This window comes from Dromiciops gliroides, chromosome 3, assembly GCF_019393635.1.
Source record: "Dromiciops gliroides isolate mDroGli1 chromosome 3, mDroGli1.pri, whole genome shotgun sequence".
Taxonomy (NCBI): Eukaryota; Metazoa; Chordata; class Mammalia; order Microbiotheria; family Microbiotheriidae; genus Dromiciops; species Dromiciops gliroides.
Window position 1 is genome coordinate 184,262,535 of NC_057863.1, and position 17,934 is coordinate 184,280,468.

At 40.3% G+C, this 17,934-nt stretch overlaps 1 protein-coding gene across 2 annotated transcripts in view; it reads left to right on the forward strand.

The window, feature by feature from the left end:
• The first annotated feature begins 3,605 nt into the window (after positions 1–3,605).
• The window catches only part of UXS1 (UDP-glucuronate decarboxylase 1), a 141,452-nt gene continuing 127,123 nt past the window's right edge, over positions 3,606–17,934 (forward strand). For both annotated transcript variants that reach the window (XM_043998344.1, XM_043998345.1), the window contains exon 1: positions 3,606–3,823. In XM_043998344.1, the coding sequence (XP_043854279.1) occupies positions 3,727–3,823 (97 nt within the window). In that variant the 5' untranslated portion in view covers positions 3,606–3,726. The remainder of the gene's footprint in view (positions 3,824–17,934) is intronic.

Genomic DNA, 17,934 nt, shown 5'->3' on the forward strand with positions numbered 1-17,934 from the left:
ATACTACAAAGTGAAAAATAAAAAAATTAGAAGAAACCAAAGAAAAGAGTCTCACAAAGGAGTCCACACATGTAGCCTAGCTTGGAGAGATAGGCCTAGGCCTTTCTTGAACATAGGGCAACCAGTGATTTTCTGACTACAAGGAGCAGTAGACTTCCTATTTAGCTATGGAAGTGGTGAGCCATTGATCAGCACCTTTCTGACTCCATCTGGCTCATAGCTGGGGAAGGGAGAGCATCTCCTTTCTCCAAACTAGACTGAGTTTTCACCACAAGGGGTTTCACCTCCCACAGCTGAGTCTTCAGTTCTGAGTCTTTCTGGGTGCTAGTGCTGGGGCGAAACCAAGTCAGAGATACCAAGTACACCCCACATGTCTCTATCTCTCACCCCACATGTCTCTATCTCTTTTGAACTTTATGCTTCTCTTCTCTTCTTAATAGAATTCTCCAGTCAATCCCAGACTCACACCCATACAGACTCGGGAATTTCCCCTGAAACATCCATAGCCATGCATTTTGGTAATCTGAACCTCCTTAAACTAGGATTAAGGACAAGGATTGTCTCACTTAGTGTCTGGCACATGGTAGGAGCTTAATAATTTTTAGTTAATTCAGGGATTAAATTATGTGCCAGTATATAGTATAAAGCTATATAAAGTGTCCTAAAATCAAACAAGCAAACATAACCTCCACCCCATAAAGCTGTATTTAATATGATATAATATCACATTATATTACAAAAAATTCTTTTAATTCCAGACACATAACAAAACATAAAAGGTATAAGAAAAATTTCATCAAGGTTACTCAATGGTTTTCCTTGGGGAAGTTGTGATAGGTAACTTTGTGGAAACTTACTGAGAGTATTAAACTAGACCAGGGCTTCTTAAACTTTTCCCACTCATGATCCCTTTTCACCCAAGAAATTTTTACAAGACCCCATGTATATAGATTTATAAAATAGGTATACATAAGCTTTTATTGCTGCCAAATTTTTCATGACCCCCACATTCGGTTACGTGATCCCATATGGGGTCCCGACCCACAGTTTAAGAAGTTTTGGACTGGATGATCTCAGAGGTCCCTCCCAGATCTAAAATTCTGTGATTCTAGACCTTGAGGCTTTTTGATAGTTTCTTGAGTAATGGTTCCAAGGACATCTGTTTTGCTGTCATTTTTTCCCTTATTGTAAATTTTTCTGTAGCAAGCACAGATGCCAGAGATTGAGATGATGTTTTTCTCTTTCAAAGTGGAAAGTCTTTCTGATTTCTGAGTTATTACCTCAAGAACGAAACAAGCTACACCTTATACCCTTGATTTTATGCAGGAATGATTGCCTTCAAAATACATTTACCAGCTCTGTACTGAATTTTCCATCCTGTAATCAGGTCTCAAAATTTGGCTTAATTATTGACTTTACCTTTATTCCAAATTCATAAATGCAAAAGGCCATCTCAGCCACAAATCCTGTACTCATTGTCTTATAACAAAGGGTTGTAAGCATTCAATATTTTTGTCCTTTTTATTAGATATTTAAAACTATTTTTAGGAATAGTGTGCTTATGCAACAATCAATACATTTTCATCTCCTCCAACCAATAAATAAATAAATTAAAAAAAATAAAAATACAGGAGGCAGCTAGATGAAGCACTGGATAGTGTTGGTCCTGGAAATAGGAAGGGATTTGTTTCTGTGCTGCCTGTTCCAAGTAGCATAAGTGAGTGATTATAAATGGCTGTGTCTAAATAAGAATGAATAGAAGTTCAATCGCTTGAGATGCAAACATGAATTAGCAGAAGGTAGATTGCCATTATTCAAGAACAGTCTGAAGTATTATCAAAGGTCCCTTGACAGAGTCCCCTATCAGTGTACTTGAAATCTTCACCATTTACTCTGTAAAGTGTTAAGGCAAAGCCTTATGCACACGTTTTGAATTATTATAGTCATACCACTCCTTCCCCTAATACTTATGGAACACAAAAAAGATTCCAGTTGGGCTTCTGAGCATCCCCAAATTGTTCACCCCAAATTTTCATTATGCTTGGAACTTCAGAGTAAGACTTTATTTTATTTGATTAGTGAGACAGATGGACAAGTTAAGACATAAGAAGGGATTATTTTTTCTTAACCCATTATCACTCATGTTTAGATTATTAAGCTTTATGCCAGGGATGTGCTGGAGCCAGCTTTAACCAGCTCACAAGAGCTAATTGTTAAATTTTAGTGTGAGCATTTTATTTGCACCTCGGAAATACACAAACTATACTGTTTTGTTGATTGTTTAGACTTAAGAAAGTAATAGAACAAATGTTAATAATGCAAGTTGAACTCAAAAGGGTGTAGAGAACTTTTTCTTTTAGTTGGTTGTTAAACATTTACAAGCACACCCTTGTCTCTATACTCCCAATTCCTGGGCCATTTCAGAGTGCAGACAGACAAGCAAGCCTAACCTTTACTATCCTTAGTAAAACATTTTACACGGTGTGATTTGAAGCATTATAGATAAAAACCCCTGTACACAAATCAAAATGCATCATCTTTTTTTTTTTTTTTTTGGTGAGGCAATTGGGGTTAAGTGACTTGCCCAGGGTCACACAGCTAGTGTCTGAGGCCGGATTTGAACTCAGGTACTCCTGAATCCAGGGCCAGTGCTTATCCACTGTGCCATCTAGCTGCCCCAATGCATCATCTTTTAATTCAACTATATCACTTTACAATTGAGGAAGCTGCGCTCTTGACCTTAGAGACTAAGTGATTTGGCCAGGATTACATAGCCAGTTAGTGCTACAGTCTTCTCTAGAACCCCAGGTCTAGTAGTTCTTATACCTTATTGAATACTTTTGAACACTTCTTAGCAACAAGGGGCTCATTGCCCAACAAGGCTGCCCCTTCCACTCATGAACGCCACAAAAGTACTTTGAGAAATTCTTGTTTGCTCTCAGCTGTGATTGTGCATCAATGGCCTCTTCTGTCAGAAGGTCACTACTTGGTCTTAATCATTCGGAAAGTGCAACAACACCAAAAATATAAGTCAAATTTTAGCAGGCCCTATGAAAACTTTCGTTTATCAACTGTGAACGGGGAACTAGATACGCTGTGTGCCAGGCTCAGATTTACCATTTTGATGCCGTTGTCCTAGAAAGCATGGGAAGAAAATAAAGAAAACAAAAACTTTCCCCGTGACGTTTTCAAAGCGCTTCAAGGATATAAGTAAATTAGCTGCAGAGAGAAGGGATTAGGCAAGAATAAAGGGCAAGCATGAATGCTCAAAAGCTCTGAGTTCCCTCATTTCATCAGGAAATATCTTTGCAGAAATTAACCAAAAGTTAAGCTTGCCAGACAGAACCCGCAGGGCTGGTGAAAAAGACAAGATCAGACAGATGAGAAGGCGTGGTCAAGAAGCACAGTTCTACGCATGCGCACAGCAGTGGAAGTTGGACCTTTACCCGCCCCCAACATTCTTTGATGACCGGAGGGGCGGGGGGAAGATGTGGCTCCTGCGCCTGCGGGTTGGGGGCGGGGAGTAAAGGAGAGGGAGGAACTGAAATTGCGCTTGCGTATTAGTGTCTATCGGCAGGAAGCCTCTGGCGCTGAGGGGCGGAGACTTTAAGGCTGGGTGGCAGAGGGAGGAGTTTACTCGGGCCGCTGCCGCCCTGCCGCGCGCATTGTGCAGCAGGCGGGTCCCCGCGCGCGCGGCAGGGTCCTAGGCTCGCGCTGCTCCCAGGGATGGTGAGCAAGGGGCCGCTGCTACGCCTGCTGACTGCCGTCAACCGGAGGAGGATGAAGCTGCTAGTGATCATCGCCTTTGTCGCCTACGTAGCCTGTAAGTGTGTGCTGGCGGGGATGGATGGAGAGCCCCCATTCATTCATTGCTTGCTGGACATTCGTGGATGGGGGGGAAAGGAGGTGCTGGTGGTGGGGAGTGGTGGACAGGGTTCTCTTTTCCCCTCTTGGATGGGGAGTCCTTCTGGGCGGGGAGGGGGGAGGGATGGGAGAAGTGAGTGGCACTGCTGATGCAGGCGGTAGTGTAGCTGTGGTTGCCCACACACTGCATTCTGAGTGGTGGTGGTGGGGAGTGAGGGGTGTGTGTATATGTGTGTGTGTGGGGTGTGTGTGTGTGTGTGTGTGTGTGTGCGTGTGTGTGTGCGCGCGCGGTGAGTGCATGCTTCATGGGTGCAGGCGCTTTTAGCCTGGAGGGTGCTTTTCCAGCTTCCTCAGCCTTCCTTTCCACACCTGGCTCTACCTGATCTTCTTAACCCTCCCTCTCCAAACCCCCTCCCCCCCCCCGGGTTTCCGGGAGACTCGGCGATTTTTGCTCTCTTGCAAGTAATCTGCGAGCAAACTTCAGCTCAGACCAATTGAGATCGCTTTAGGCCCCATAGGGGAAGAACGCAACCTGTGTAGAGTTAACCGTGAACTTGAGACGGGGGGGGGGGGGGGGGGGAACGGGACAGGAGGCGTGTCTGCCTTCTAAGGGTAGTGGAGCAGGGTACAAGTTGGTATCTGGTAGAGATGGACGCGGAATAGGGATCATTTAGGGCCGTAATGGTTCTTATATTACCTGGAGCCCTCTTTTTCGAGTGTAGACGAAATCCGGTGGCCACCGAGTACTCAAATACTGTCGCCTCAGATTCCTCATTTTCCCCCTCACCATTTTCTCCCAACCCGCCCCACTCGTTAAGAAAAGAGGAGTGAGTGTGTGTGTCTATGTGTATGTGTAGTGTGTACATAGAAATCTCCTTAAATTGTGTGTGTTGAATGGAAGTCGAGCAGAGAATAGCAGAAGAGGCTGGCAGAGCTCGGCTGCTCTTCAAGTGCCCGGTTAATGCCCTTTGGGAGTCTCTCTGGGTAACAGCTCAAAAAACCCTCCTTCTTTGTTGTTCTAGTCTAGAGAGAGTTGTGCCGCGCACAGCCACGGAACCCCATAACACCCGCAGCCAGTCATCGGTGTTTATTAAATAGGATAAAAATACTGTGCAGTTGGCAGAATCCACTGAGCTTAGTGTTTACACTGCAGGGAAATTACTCAGCATTTAACTATTCTCATGCTAAATTTTACTCTCTAAGCCTAACTCCCATTCCCTCCGCCTCTGGAAGGCAGACTGGATCACTAATGGTGTATCCAGTCTTTTCCGGGGTTCGATTTAGAGTCTCTGGGTTGAGCTGTCGGCTAGTGTTAACATGTGTATCCAAGCTTTTCCTGGGTTCGATTCGGTCTTTGGGTTGAGCCGGCAGTTAAGTGTTACATGTGTATCCAACCTTTTCCGGAGTTTGATTCAGTCTCTAGGCTTAGCCTGCAGTTAGTGTTACAAAAGTAACAGTGTGTGGACAGGATCTTAGTTCTTCCTGGGGAGGTGGGTTCCTCCATCTGACTAGCTTTTTCATTGGGTGCTACTTGCTAAGTCCTCAAATAAGAAAGGAAATGTTACTTGAAGGACTGAAAGGTGGAGGGACCAAATCTTGAAAGAAGGAAGAGTTCAGTGTAATGGGACAGGACAGACTGTCGAGTTTGCTCTTTATTTTTTCTTGGTGGTTGTGATTTTAGTTTGTCATCAGTGTACAGCTCCTGCTTGGAAAAGACATCCTGCTGACTTAAGAAATGACAGGGTTTTTTGTTGGTGGTGCTGGAGTGTGTGTGGGAGGGAGTATTGGAGGGGGAGGGTTGTGGCATGACCCTATTGGTGTGAAAGCATTTTATCAAGGAAAACCTTTACTAAGAGCACCTGCTCTGTTCCAGGCACTCTTCTGGGCACTGGAGATACACATATATATAAAACCAAGGACCAAGAATGAAATGAAAGTAGTTCTCTGTTCCATTTAAGGAGAAGCCACTAGACAGACACACAAACAGACATGAAACCACTTACTCTTCCAACCAAGTGGGTAAGGTGTATGGCTTCAGGGGCACGGCAGCTCCAGGGAAGTCCTTTTTTGTGGCTCAGGATGTGATTAAATGTTCAATCGTGAGGTACAGGCTAACTCCTCTAAGAGTTAGGAGGGGGTGGTTGGAAAGACTTCCTCTTCATAGAATGGCTAGAATTAAAGGTAGGTTTTTCAAGGTATAGCATTCAAGGTGAGAACACCTACTTAGTTCACTAAGGTTTGAAAATAGAAGAGTTTGTTTGAAGACATTGAAGATTTGGGGCAGAGCAGAGTTGTTTGTATAGTACCTTGAATACCTGGCAAAATGAGTTTGAGCTTTACTTGGACCAGCTTTTTTTATATATAAGAAAGAGTAGTCTGACAAGGAGGGATATATAGTCAGAATTAGGGAAGAGAGAACCTCTAGAAATGGAGCCACCCTCTGACTGTTAGGAGACAGTATACTTATTTCATGGGCCTAGATTTGGGCAGAGGCAATGTGGGTAGAGGGAAAAAATAATCAAATCTGAGATACATTTTGATGAAGAAATTAATAATACGTGGTGGTGATGGATATGAAGCAGAGGTTTGAGAGGGATGAGTCATGATTTCAGATAATAAAGTTGAGAAGACGGAATCTGATTGGAGGAAAGGATTCCAGCTTTGGACATATTGAGTTGGAGGTAATGGTGAGATATCCCAGTTGAAGTGCCCTTTTCAGATTTCACTAGCCATTACCTTTCCTTGACTCTGAATATAAAAATTGGCAAGCATGTGTGACTTTTCTTGTGTGAGAAGATCAAGGAATCAGATTTGATAGCCGAATTTATATCTTGTCTCTCTTTGTTCTTGTCAGTTTATAATTTGTTGTTCCCTTTTTAAATCCCTTATGGGTAAAGTCTTTGTAAGTCCCTATTTGAAAAATCCCCCTCAAATATACAAGTAACAGACCCAATTTTTCCTTGAGACACTGTTCCATATCTTATTGCCTCAATGATTCTTTTGCTCCTTTGATCTCTTCCTCTCCTGACCTTCTGTGGTATTTATGTACTGTTTTCCTAAGAGCTTCAAGGTTTGGCCCACCTGCTGCCTCAAATCTTGCTACCATTCTTTTCCACTTGGGTTTCTCAGTACCCAGGTACCCTGGGGAAAGGGTGACAGATTTTCACTTCTTACCTTTTATGCTGTCATTTACAGAGACCAGTAACACTTCTTAAGGTGTTTTTTTTTTTTAATTTTTGCAGGGCAATGAGGGATAAGTGACTTGCTCAGGGTCACACAACTAGTGTCAAATGTCTGAGGCCGAATTTGAGCTCAGGTCCTCCTGAATCCAGGGCCGGTGCTTTATCCACTGCAACACCTAGCTGCCCCAGTTAGTTAGTTAGGTTTTTTTTTTTTTTAAGGATTTTTATTGCTAGTAGCTAGAGGAACAAAAGTTTTAAAAAATTAAAAAAAAATTAAAGTCTTAAAAGATTTCACTAGTACATTATTTCCCTGGTCTCTAAGTAAATTGGCCTAACTCCTCCTAGTCCCTCTTCTCCAATTGTCAATTGGACATCTTGAACTGGGTGTCCTCTAGATATCTAAAATTCATCATGTCAAAAACTGAACTCATTATCCGCCCCCCCCCAAAAAAAAAAACCCAAACAAACCCTTTCCTCTTTTTAACTTCCCTGTTGATAGCTAGACATCTTACAGTTACCCAGGTTTGAAACCCAGGTTTCATCCTCAGTTCTCACTGACATCCCACTCTATCCAATATCTTACCAAATCCTGTGGGCTTCACCTTCTCTCATCCAATGCCACAGTCACCTGTGCAGACTAGAGGTGTTTCATCCAGTCACACTGGCCTTCTTGCTGTTGCTTTCACAGGACACTCCACCTACCTAACTCCCAGCATTTTCATTGCTTGTCCCCTAGGCCTGGGATTTTCTCACCTCATCTTCCTCCTGGCTTTCCTGACTTCTTCAGGCCCCAGTTAAAATCCTCCTTTCTTCAAAGAAGCCTTTGCCAATATCCCCTTTAATATTAGTGCCTTCCCTATGAGGTGATTTCCAATTTAGCCTGTCTGTATCTTGTTTGCATGTGGTTGTTTGCCTGTTGTCTCCTCTGTTGGATTATGAGCAAGGATTCTTATTTGCCTTTCTTTGTATGCTCCTGCACTTTACCCAGTGTCTGGCATTCAGTAGGTGCCTAATAAATGCATCTTGATTGTCTCTGATTTAGTTTTTGGTCTTTTTTTTTTGTTTTGTTTCATCCAATTCATCAAACATTTATTATGCACTAATCCTGCTAAGAGCTCTATGCCAGGTGCTTGGGAAGGAACTACATATTTTAGAAGAGACATGAGCCAGATCAGTTGAAGGGTTTGATATATTCCGCTATAACTTATTTAGAGAGGTACAAGCATAGTACTTTGTGAGGTCTAAGGGGAGGAAGTTCATGGCTGAGAAGGTAGGGGTGTGTGTAGTGGACTTTGAATTTAGATTTCAAAAGATGATTTGGAATTCAGTGGTCAGGACCAAGCTTTAAATGCCTGGGAATGGCTGTGGTAGGCAGTATGAAGCCACTGAACATTTAAAAAATAATAACATTGTTATACGTATCTTTTGTTTCATATCACCTACATTTCTCAATGTATCACCCCCTCCCTCTCTTGGAGAGAGATCCTTAAAAATTTTTTTTTTTTTTAAAGGAGTGAAAAGTCCTGCAAAACTAAATCAACACATGGGGAAAGTCTGATATGCAGAGTTAAATGCATCATATATATATATTTATACATACATACATACATACATACACCTTTTACAGCCTGTTCCCTTTGTACCTTTCTAGTCTTCTTACATTTGAATCCTCTCCACATACCATATAATCCAGCAACACTGACCTCCTTGCTGTTCCTTGAGCAATATACTTTGTCCAACTCTTGTCTTTTCACTGGTTCACTGGTCCATACCTGGAATGTTCTCCCTCTTTACCTCTGACTACTGATTCTCTGGTTTCCTTCAAGACTCAGCCCAAATCCTACCTTCTTTCTGTAAGAAAGGTTTCCTGGTTGTTACTTTTCCCCTTCCTCCCTCTTTGTGCCTTCCCTCTGAGATTACCTCCTATTTACTTACATTTTATGTATTTTGTATGAAATTGGTATTTTGCCCTGCAGACACTCTCTCCACCATCCCCAGAATATGAGCTTCTTGAGGCCAGAGATGTTTTTGCCTTTCTTTGTATATCTAGTGGCACATAGTAAGTGATTAACAAATGCTTGTTGACTTGATTTGTAGCCTTTAGATCTGCTAATTCAAGGGGGAGAGGTGTCTTCTCATATCTATTTAAGGCCAAGCTTGATAATTTTATAATATTCCTTTTTGATGTTTTCTTATTTAAATTTACACAGTTGTAATCATGTATATTGTTTTCCTTTTTCTGCTTACTTCAGTTTGCTTCAGTTCTTATATATCTTTTCATGCTTCTCTGTATTCATCATTTCATAATTTCTTACAGGCTCTTGAAAATTTTGGAGTATAGGCAGATTCTTTGTTTTAAGATAGTCTGGCAGAAAGAAAGATTTGTCAAGCTTGTGTCATTGAGTAACCCCATCTACAAAGCACATCCCTTACTTAAGATATGATCAAGTGGGGGGATTCTGGTGAAGGGTTCTAAATATCTCCCTCTTCATCCCTCCCAAATCTGGAATATTTATTCTATGGAGCTATTACACCAGTTTTAACACCTTCCTCATTTAAAAAAAAAATTAAGAAACCCCCTCCCCCTCCCCCCCCCAAAAAAAGATAATTTGGCAAGTGGCATAAAAGATCAGTTCAAGGTGGAAAGGCTTCTTAAATTCCTGTACTTGGGTTGTTATACCAGGAAAAGAAAGGAGTCAGGGGAGGGAATGAAATTTTCATGAGAAAGAAAGTAGAGAACTAAGCTGAAGAGTCTTGGAACAGCTTCAATGTTTGAAAATCCCTAAGGGACAGGGAAGAATGGAGAGAAAGCTAGAACAACCTAGGGAGTATGGTGTCTTGGAAGCTGAGGGAGAAGATAATCTCTACTTGGGGATTTTGCTGATCTCTTCACTGCATCTTTTGAGGTCCAGTAGGAAGAGAACTAAAAAGATTCCTAATGACTTAGACTTGGTGATTAAACATTTATCTCTTCAAAGAGTGACTTCAGTAAATTGGGGGAGAGAGGGTAGAAGAATTGCCTGGAATTAAAGAGAAGGTGATTAGGAGGAAGTGGAGGCATTGAGTATAGATGACTTTTTCAAGACATTTGATTATTTGAGAAGAGAGAAATGGGATCATGGTTGAATGAGATTGAAAGATCAGAGGAAGACATTTTTATGATTGAGAGAGACCTAATGTGGTCTGGGGGAAATAATACTCTGGTCTGAGGAGACTTGGGTTTGATTCCTGTCTCTGACAGTTACCACCTTTGTGTCCTTGGTATGGTACTTACCTATATGGGCCTCATTTTCTTCTCGTGTAAAATGAAGAATTAGAGATAGACAACTTTTTGAATTGTCTTCTAGTTTTGCGGCTTACCATCCTGTGACTCCATTATCCATATTTGTAGTTGAGAAAGAATCTGTAGAAGGAGAGATTGACAGTGTGTATGATGTTATTCCCAGAGTAAGGAGCTAGAAGAGCAAAAGTGGGTGAGAACAAGGGTACAAGTAGAGGATGGCCCTTACCAAGGAGCAGGGGTACTGGTTATTCACTCTCCTCACTTAACTGAACATGCCTCCTTCAGTAGAATGAAATTTCTTCAGGGGCAGAGACCATTTCAGTTATTGGTAAGGAACAGCAAGAAAGTCAGTTTGCATGCATCAGAGTACTATCTTTGGTGAAAATATGGCTCTCATGATCAGAGACCATCAAAACTGGGGGCAGGGGAGAAGCACTTGGTTAGTCAAGTCTTGAAGCCCAAGAAAGACTTTTCAGCTTGGAGCCAAAGGGAAAGAAGTAGACAATTTCATGGACAAGGGAAGTAATGTGTAATAAGACTGGCAACAAAGAAATTGATATATTCTCCTAGAAGCAAAAGAGCCATTGTAATTTATTCAATAAAGAACTGGCATGGTTAGAGCTGTACTTTAGGAGAATGGATTGGAGAGGAAAGAATCTGAGACAGAGAGACAACTTGGGAGGCTACTGTAGTAATCCAGGTGAGACCAGATGAACATTGGTGACTGCAGAGAGAAGAAATCATGTGAGAGATGTTGTGAAGCTAGAAATGACAAGATTTTGGAAACTGATTAGGATATTTGAGGTGACGGGGAGTGTGTGACCTTGGACAAGTCACTTAACTTCTTAGGTCCTCAGAAGGGTCTTGAAATGATTGTACTCAATTTGGATTGATGTTTCTGTTGTTCAGTCATTTTTCAGTCATGAATGGCACTTTGTGTTTGGGGTTTTCTTGGCAAAGATACTGGTGTAATTTGCTGTTTCCTTCTCTACCTCATTTTATAGATGAGTCAAACAGGGTTAAGTGACTTGTCCAGGGATCCCTGACCTGGAATTCTATCTGCTGTGCCAGCTAGCTGCTTTTGGATTGATAGATAAGCCATTTTATTTAATTCCTATATACCAGGCATTGTGCTAAACTGGGGGGGGGGGGCAGTGCTCAGGGACCGAGAGAGGCCATATAGATTCTAGTAAGCAATACGGTCCATGCCCTCAAGGAGTTTGCCTTCTAATGAGATGAGGGAGCAGGACTGGAGGTTTGATGTGGAACAAGATGAGGCAAAAACCCTAAGGGACCTTTTTAGCTCTAAATCTTAAGATCTATGAAGTAACAAAGTTTCATGTAGTAGTGATGTAATGTGTGGTCATGCTTACATGTGACTGAGATGACTGAGGAGTAGAGGATTTGTGTCTGAATGGCCCTCATCATAAATATTTAAGTCCTGGAGTTTAGTGGCAGACAATGGGGTAGAGAGGAAGTTGAGAGCCGGATGCTAAAGTCGTTCAGGAATGTGAAAAGGATGAGTGACATGGATGTCATTAGATGGTAGAAATAAGAATAGATAGACTGGATAGACTTAAAAAAGGGTAAGTTATTGAGAGATGTGTGTGGGGAGAGGAATAGACTGGAAGTGTCAGTGGGAGACTGGGAGTTTGTCATTCCTTCTTCCTATGCCTTTGTGTTTGGAGTTGGGGAGTCGGAGGAGGAATCTCCTCTGTAAGGTTACAAAGGATGAGAGCAAATATTGAGGGAAAGCAAGTACCTTGAAAAGTTGGAGTCCCTGGTAGAATTTGAGAGTGAGGGGTAGGGTGTGGTCCCAGAGGAATGGATAACTAGGATTCTAGAAACTGTATTAGGGGGAGGTGTATTGGAGTGGCTTCTTGGCAGTTGAATTCTGTCTGAGAATTTAGACAATAGGAGAACCTAATTACAAAGTTCTAAGAAAGAACTATAGAATCCTTGTGTTTGAGTTCCTGCTTTTGTCTTGATTGCATCTGTTAGCATTATGGGACTTCCTGGGATGGGAGGGTCTGATAGCTCTACCCCAAGTCTTCTGTCTTAAACCATTCTCTACCCTCCCCTCACCACAACACACCTCTGAGTAGTTCATCTGTTTCCCCTTCCTCTGGGTGCTTTATAATTTCCAAAGTGCTTTACAAATATTCTTTCATTTGATATTATCCCTACATTATAGATAAGGAAAACGGACTGAAAAAGGTAAAGTGACCTGCCATACAACTACTAAGTATCTGAGGCTAGGTATTTCTGACTTCCTTCAAACCCTTCCCTGGGGACACCTTGCGGCATCTTAAAGGGACCTTAGAATGTTTTAGTTGAGTAGTTCTCCAATTTGTGAGCTACAGGTCCCTGTTATTGCAGGATAGGTTCCTAGACCCATAAATATATAAATACACACACACACACACATACATATACACACACATATATACATATACACACACATACTATGCAATATCATTTTGATACCCATTTAACTACAAGAAAATACAGTGTCACCTGAAGTTGAAAACAATGCATGCTTCCTGTTGGTTGAATGAAATTATCTGTCATATAGATACTGCTATTTTTTCAGTTTTGTGTAGGTGTTATCAATGAAATACAAATCCATTAAAAAGAATTACTGAATTAATAACAGTTTTTCATCACTAAATATGTGTTTTCTTCATTGGATACTAGTAATACAATGATTAGTGTGGAGTTCCTCAAGGTTTTTATATACAGATGAGGGAAACTGAGGTTTCTCTAAAGTTAAATTATTTTCCCATGTCAGGTAAATAAGTAGCGGAATCAGAATTCCAACTCAGGTTTGCTGACTCCAAACCCATTGGGTTCTTTTAACTCAGGAGCTGTCTGTTTCAGGTCCTAGCACCTTGGTGCCACTACCTAGTAGGTATTTAAATAAATGTTTGCTAAATGAATGAATAAGTAGAAGGCAGTAGGATTTCCTAGGAGAGTGCATTTACATCTCAGACAGACTCCAGCTTGGTGCCTCATTCTCACAGCACATCCTGCTTCACAGAAGTCACCTTAGGTTATTCCCTGACATTTGGCACAAGATCATAGATTTCCTTGTGTCTCAGATTGTTTCATATGCATGTTTTCTCAGTTCTACTTGAGAGCGAGGCATAAGCCTCGCACCATTTTTTATCCCCGCTGCATCTAGGACAGTGTGTAGTAGGCACATATTTGGAGCTCAGTAAATACTATTTGGATTGAGGAATAAAAGATGCAGTGTCCTGACTCCTCCAGTTTTCCTCTAATTGGTTCAGAATACTCCTTTCCACTAGCTTGTTCATAACACTGGATCTCTGGCATGAGTTCTTGAAGAATGGGGATGCGATTTATTCCCAATGTGCTCATTATGCCCAAATTCTACAAGAGAACAATATGATTGCCTCATAGCATCTATAATGGAATTCTCTGTGTAGCATTTTCTTAAAATAAAAAAAAATCTTATCTAAAGATTTTAATTTATTGGCTTTTTTTTTTGCTTTTGTATTGTCCTCATTTCCAAATATACTCACCCTTCCTCTATTCAGCAAGCCATCCTTTATAACAACAAAATAAAAAAAAAAAAGAAAGAAAAATAACAGTTCAGCTAAACTAACCCCATCTCTGCAAAGAAGGGAGGGAGTGAACTCCTTGTTCTCTTTCCTCTTCTTGTGATCATCTCCATGAATTTACCTACTCTGTTTTTCTTCCTTTTGAACTAATCCTAGTTAGACCGAAAAAAAAACAGAAATCCAAGCTTTGGTGTCCCCTCTTCCCCTGCTTACAAGACAATCCCCCAAGCCTACATATAAACTTTGTTCACTTTTCAGGAACATATGACTTGCATAAATTGATGTGTATCTGTATGTACTAGATTTGGGAGCTTAGTCTCTTAATTTTCCATTATTCATATTAATACGAATAGGTTCATAGATAATCTAAAAGTCATATTTGGCTTTGGAATGCATTATAATTTTTTTAAACTGCAGATGAACCTTTTATATTATGTTTAATTCATTAAAGTAAACTTGTTCCTTGACTGCATACCAGCTGGCTTCAGAGAACATCCAGGCATAAACTAGATGGCATCTGGGGATTTAAAAAAAATGCCACGGATGATCTACAAAGCAGATAACCTGGATCTAGGTTACAGAGATTCAATTCCGCTAGGTTTATATGTTGTTGTTCAGTTGTTTCTCAGTTATGTCAGACTCTTTGTGACCCCATTTGGGGTTTTCTTTACAAAAATACTAGAGTCCTTTGCCATTTCCTTCTCCAACTCATTTTACAGATGAGGAGACTGAGTCGATCAGGGTTAAGTGACTTGGCCCAGGGTCATATAGCTAGTAAGTGTGGGAGGTTAGATTTGAAGTCATGGAAGATAAGTCTTCTTAACTCAAGGCCCAGCACCCCCTACAGCAACTGATGATTTTAATGGTTTTACACACGTATCCAGTGTAGGTCTCTTCTCGTTTGTAGTGAAAATTCAAGTATGTTTTGAGTTAGAAATTTTAAATGAATAGTAAGGAATTTGAACCCTGTGTACCTCAAGGACTTGTCCTTTTATGTAATAAAAGTTATTTACTTTAGTATATGATAGTATACACATAAGTTTGTAGTTTTGTTTTTTTTTTTTAATTTAGGCACTATGATTTAATCTATGGGGGAGTTCCTCGGTGTGGAAACTCCCTCCATTGATGCAGGTTGGCAGGTGATCAGTTATTTAGCATTTTAGAGAGCAACCTAGAGACACTGAGAAGTTAAGTGACTTGCCCACCCTCACAAAGCTAGTCTGTGTAAATGGCAGGACTTAAATGCAGTTGTTTCTGACTCTGATAGTCTCCTATTAGATTAATCAAGTATGTTTGTCCCACCTCCATTAAAGCGTTTCTTGGCACACCACTGTATGGCATTTAGAGTAGGGCATTAACATGAGAGGATAGTACAAGGTAAAACCATCTGTAAGGATAAATAATAATATTTTAAAAGAAGAATTAGCAAGTCAATCTGCTTATTGGAAAACATTTCCAGCTGCGAATATCAAAATAACCTGATTCCTGTGGAGTTGCAGGTATTTCTTGATATGAATGCTTAGTGACAAACACAAGTTGCCTCCTTTAGAATGGGTCATTTTTCCTTATTCATCTTTCATTTTAAAGAAGGGTTAAGGAGACCGTTTTATTAAGTAGAAAGACCTTTGCACTCTGTCTCCTTTCATGCTGTCTTTTTTCAGCAGTTTTATGGATGTTCTTTGTCTTTATTTCACATTCATTTAAAAAAAATGAAAACTTTTTAAATAGTATTTTCCCCCAATTACATGTAAAGACAATTTTCAACACTTAATTTTTTGAAAGATTTTGAGTTTCAAATTTTTATCTCACTCACTCCCTGCTCTCCCCCTCCTCCAGACAGCAAGCAATCTGATATATGTTCTACATTAACATTCATTTGTGAACATATCTTCCTTACCTTCTTCTCCCTATTTAGTCTTCTCTTGTACCTAGAATTTTTTTTAAAAATTCAGCAAGATCAACTAACAAATTGACTTAGTTTGACAGCATATATAGCATTCCACAGCTGTAGTCTCCTACCTCTCCAACAAAAGGGGAGAACTGTATTTTCTCCTCTTTTCTCCTGATTATAACTGCAGAGCACTCAATTTTGGTTTCACTGTTCTTTCCATTTAGATTGTTTTTATTGTTTTCATTGTTCATGCAGTCTTTACAGAAGAGATCATAACTCAGTGCTTTGGGCAGTTAAATATATTATGGGCAGCATGTCTTTGCTCACAGGATTATTTGGAGGGAAGCAGTATATAAACTGAATGTAGCAAGGTGAATGAATTATGAATATCTCAAACTCCACATACTTTCCCCTAGAACTCAATTAGTATACTCCATTTAAATATTTTTAAAATGACTTATTCTGAGTATTATAAATGCTCAGATCAACTACTAAGGACTTATGAAGGAAAATGATAGTTATACACTGTGTGTGTGTGTGTGTGTGTGTGTGTGTGTGTGTGTGTGTGTGTGTGTGTGAAAAATGACCTCTAATGTGGGGGGGAAGGGGGGAGGGAGACAGGTCAGAACTTAGAATGTAACAAAAAAAAATTAAAATTTTAATAACAAAATAATAGCAGATGGTCACATTGCATAGCAACAGGAGTTATAGGGAAGAGAATTTAGTGTCTATTAACAAGTTTCTAAAAAAATCAAGTTGAAACAATATACCCAAGAGCCATTGTTCATACAATGGCATTTCATGAATTTCAACAAATTTAAGTCCTTAATATGTTCAGAGTATGCTAGAGGGTAAAGTCAAGATATGAAGACTCTGCCCTGAGAGAGCTTTGAATTCACCTTTCAACTTCAGCATTTCTCATTAATCATGTCTGTAGGATTTAGACCTAAAAGCAAGAGCTCTAGTTGAGACCAAAGAAATAGAGCTGGAGAAGTGAAGTAGTTTACCTAAGGGGGGAGGAAAGGGAATAAGCATTTAAATAGCACTACTATGTGCCAAACACTGCTAAATGCTTTGCTAATATTGTCTCAATTGATCCTCACTACAAGCTTGTGAGATAGCTTTCCCTATTACTGTTGAGGAAACCTTTGAGGCAGACAAAAGTTGTGATTCAGGGTCACACAGCAATTAAGTATCTGAGGCTGAATTTGAATTCAGATCTTACTGACTGAGCCACATAGGTCCTAAGTAAACAAGGGTTGTAGCCAATCCAGATATTTTATTGCTTCTTTTATATAACTAAATTAGTTTTCCCCTCATTATAGCTGTTGAATCAGTGTGTAAAATAGCATTTTACGTTTATGGTTTTCTGGATGTACTTATATAGCTTATTTATATACCTGTCATGTTGTACCTGTTATCTCTTCCACATTGTGACTTTCCCTATTGTGGTTTCGATATATTGCCAGTTGACATAAAAAAATCAAGTGGGAATTTTAGGGGAGTATTTCAGAAGCCAACAGACAACACACGAAAGCTAGCAGATGACATACAGCCTATGACCAAATACTTAACCCAAATTTTACAATAAGTTACTGTTAACACCCCATAAAAGAAAGAGAAAAAAAATCATTTTTCTCTGGTATGAAGGGAGGCTCAAAAAATTTTACCAGATTTTCCAGAATGCTGGGGCACCACACCCCTCACCCCCCTCCATGTGGAAGGGATAATTGGTTACAGCTTAATACTAATCTCTCTAACTTTGTCATTTACACACAACCTCTGCCATTGACTCTTCACACATTAAAAAAAACAAAGATCTAAGCTGCCAAAGGATAGCAGAGACTTTGGACTTGTAGCTGGTCATGATTGAACCAGCTTTGTAGGATTATTTAACTCCAAGGCTTGGGAAAAGAAGGGGAGAGGAGCCAGAAGGGTTAATGCTTCTGGGTGGCAAAGAACAGCTGAGGTTAAAATGGACTTTGGAGTCCCAGCTTATGGAATTTGGAGATCCTGATAAGATCTAGGCCATGGGGTCATGGTTGGGACAAACACAGCACATAAAATCTTTTTTTTTTTTTTTTTTGTGAGGCAATTGGAGTTAAGTGACTTGCCCAAGGTCACACAGCT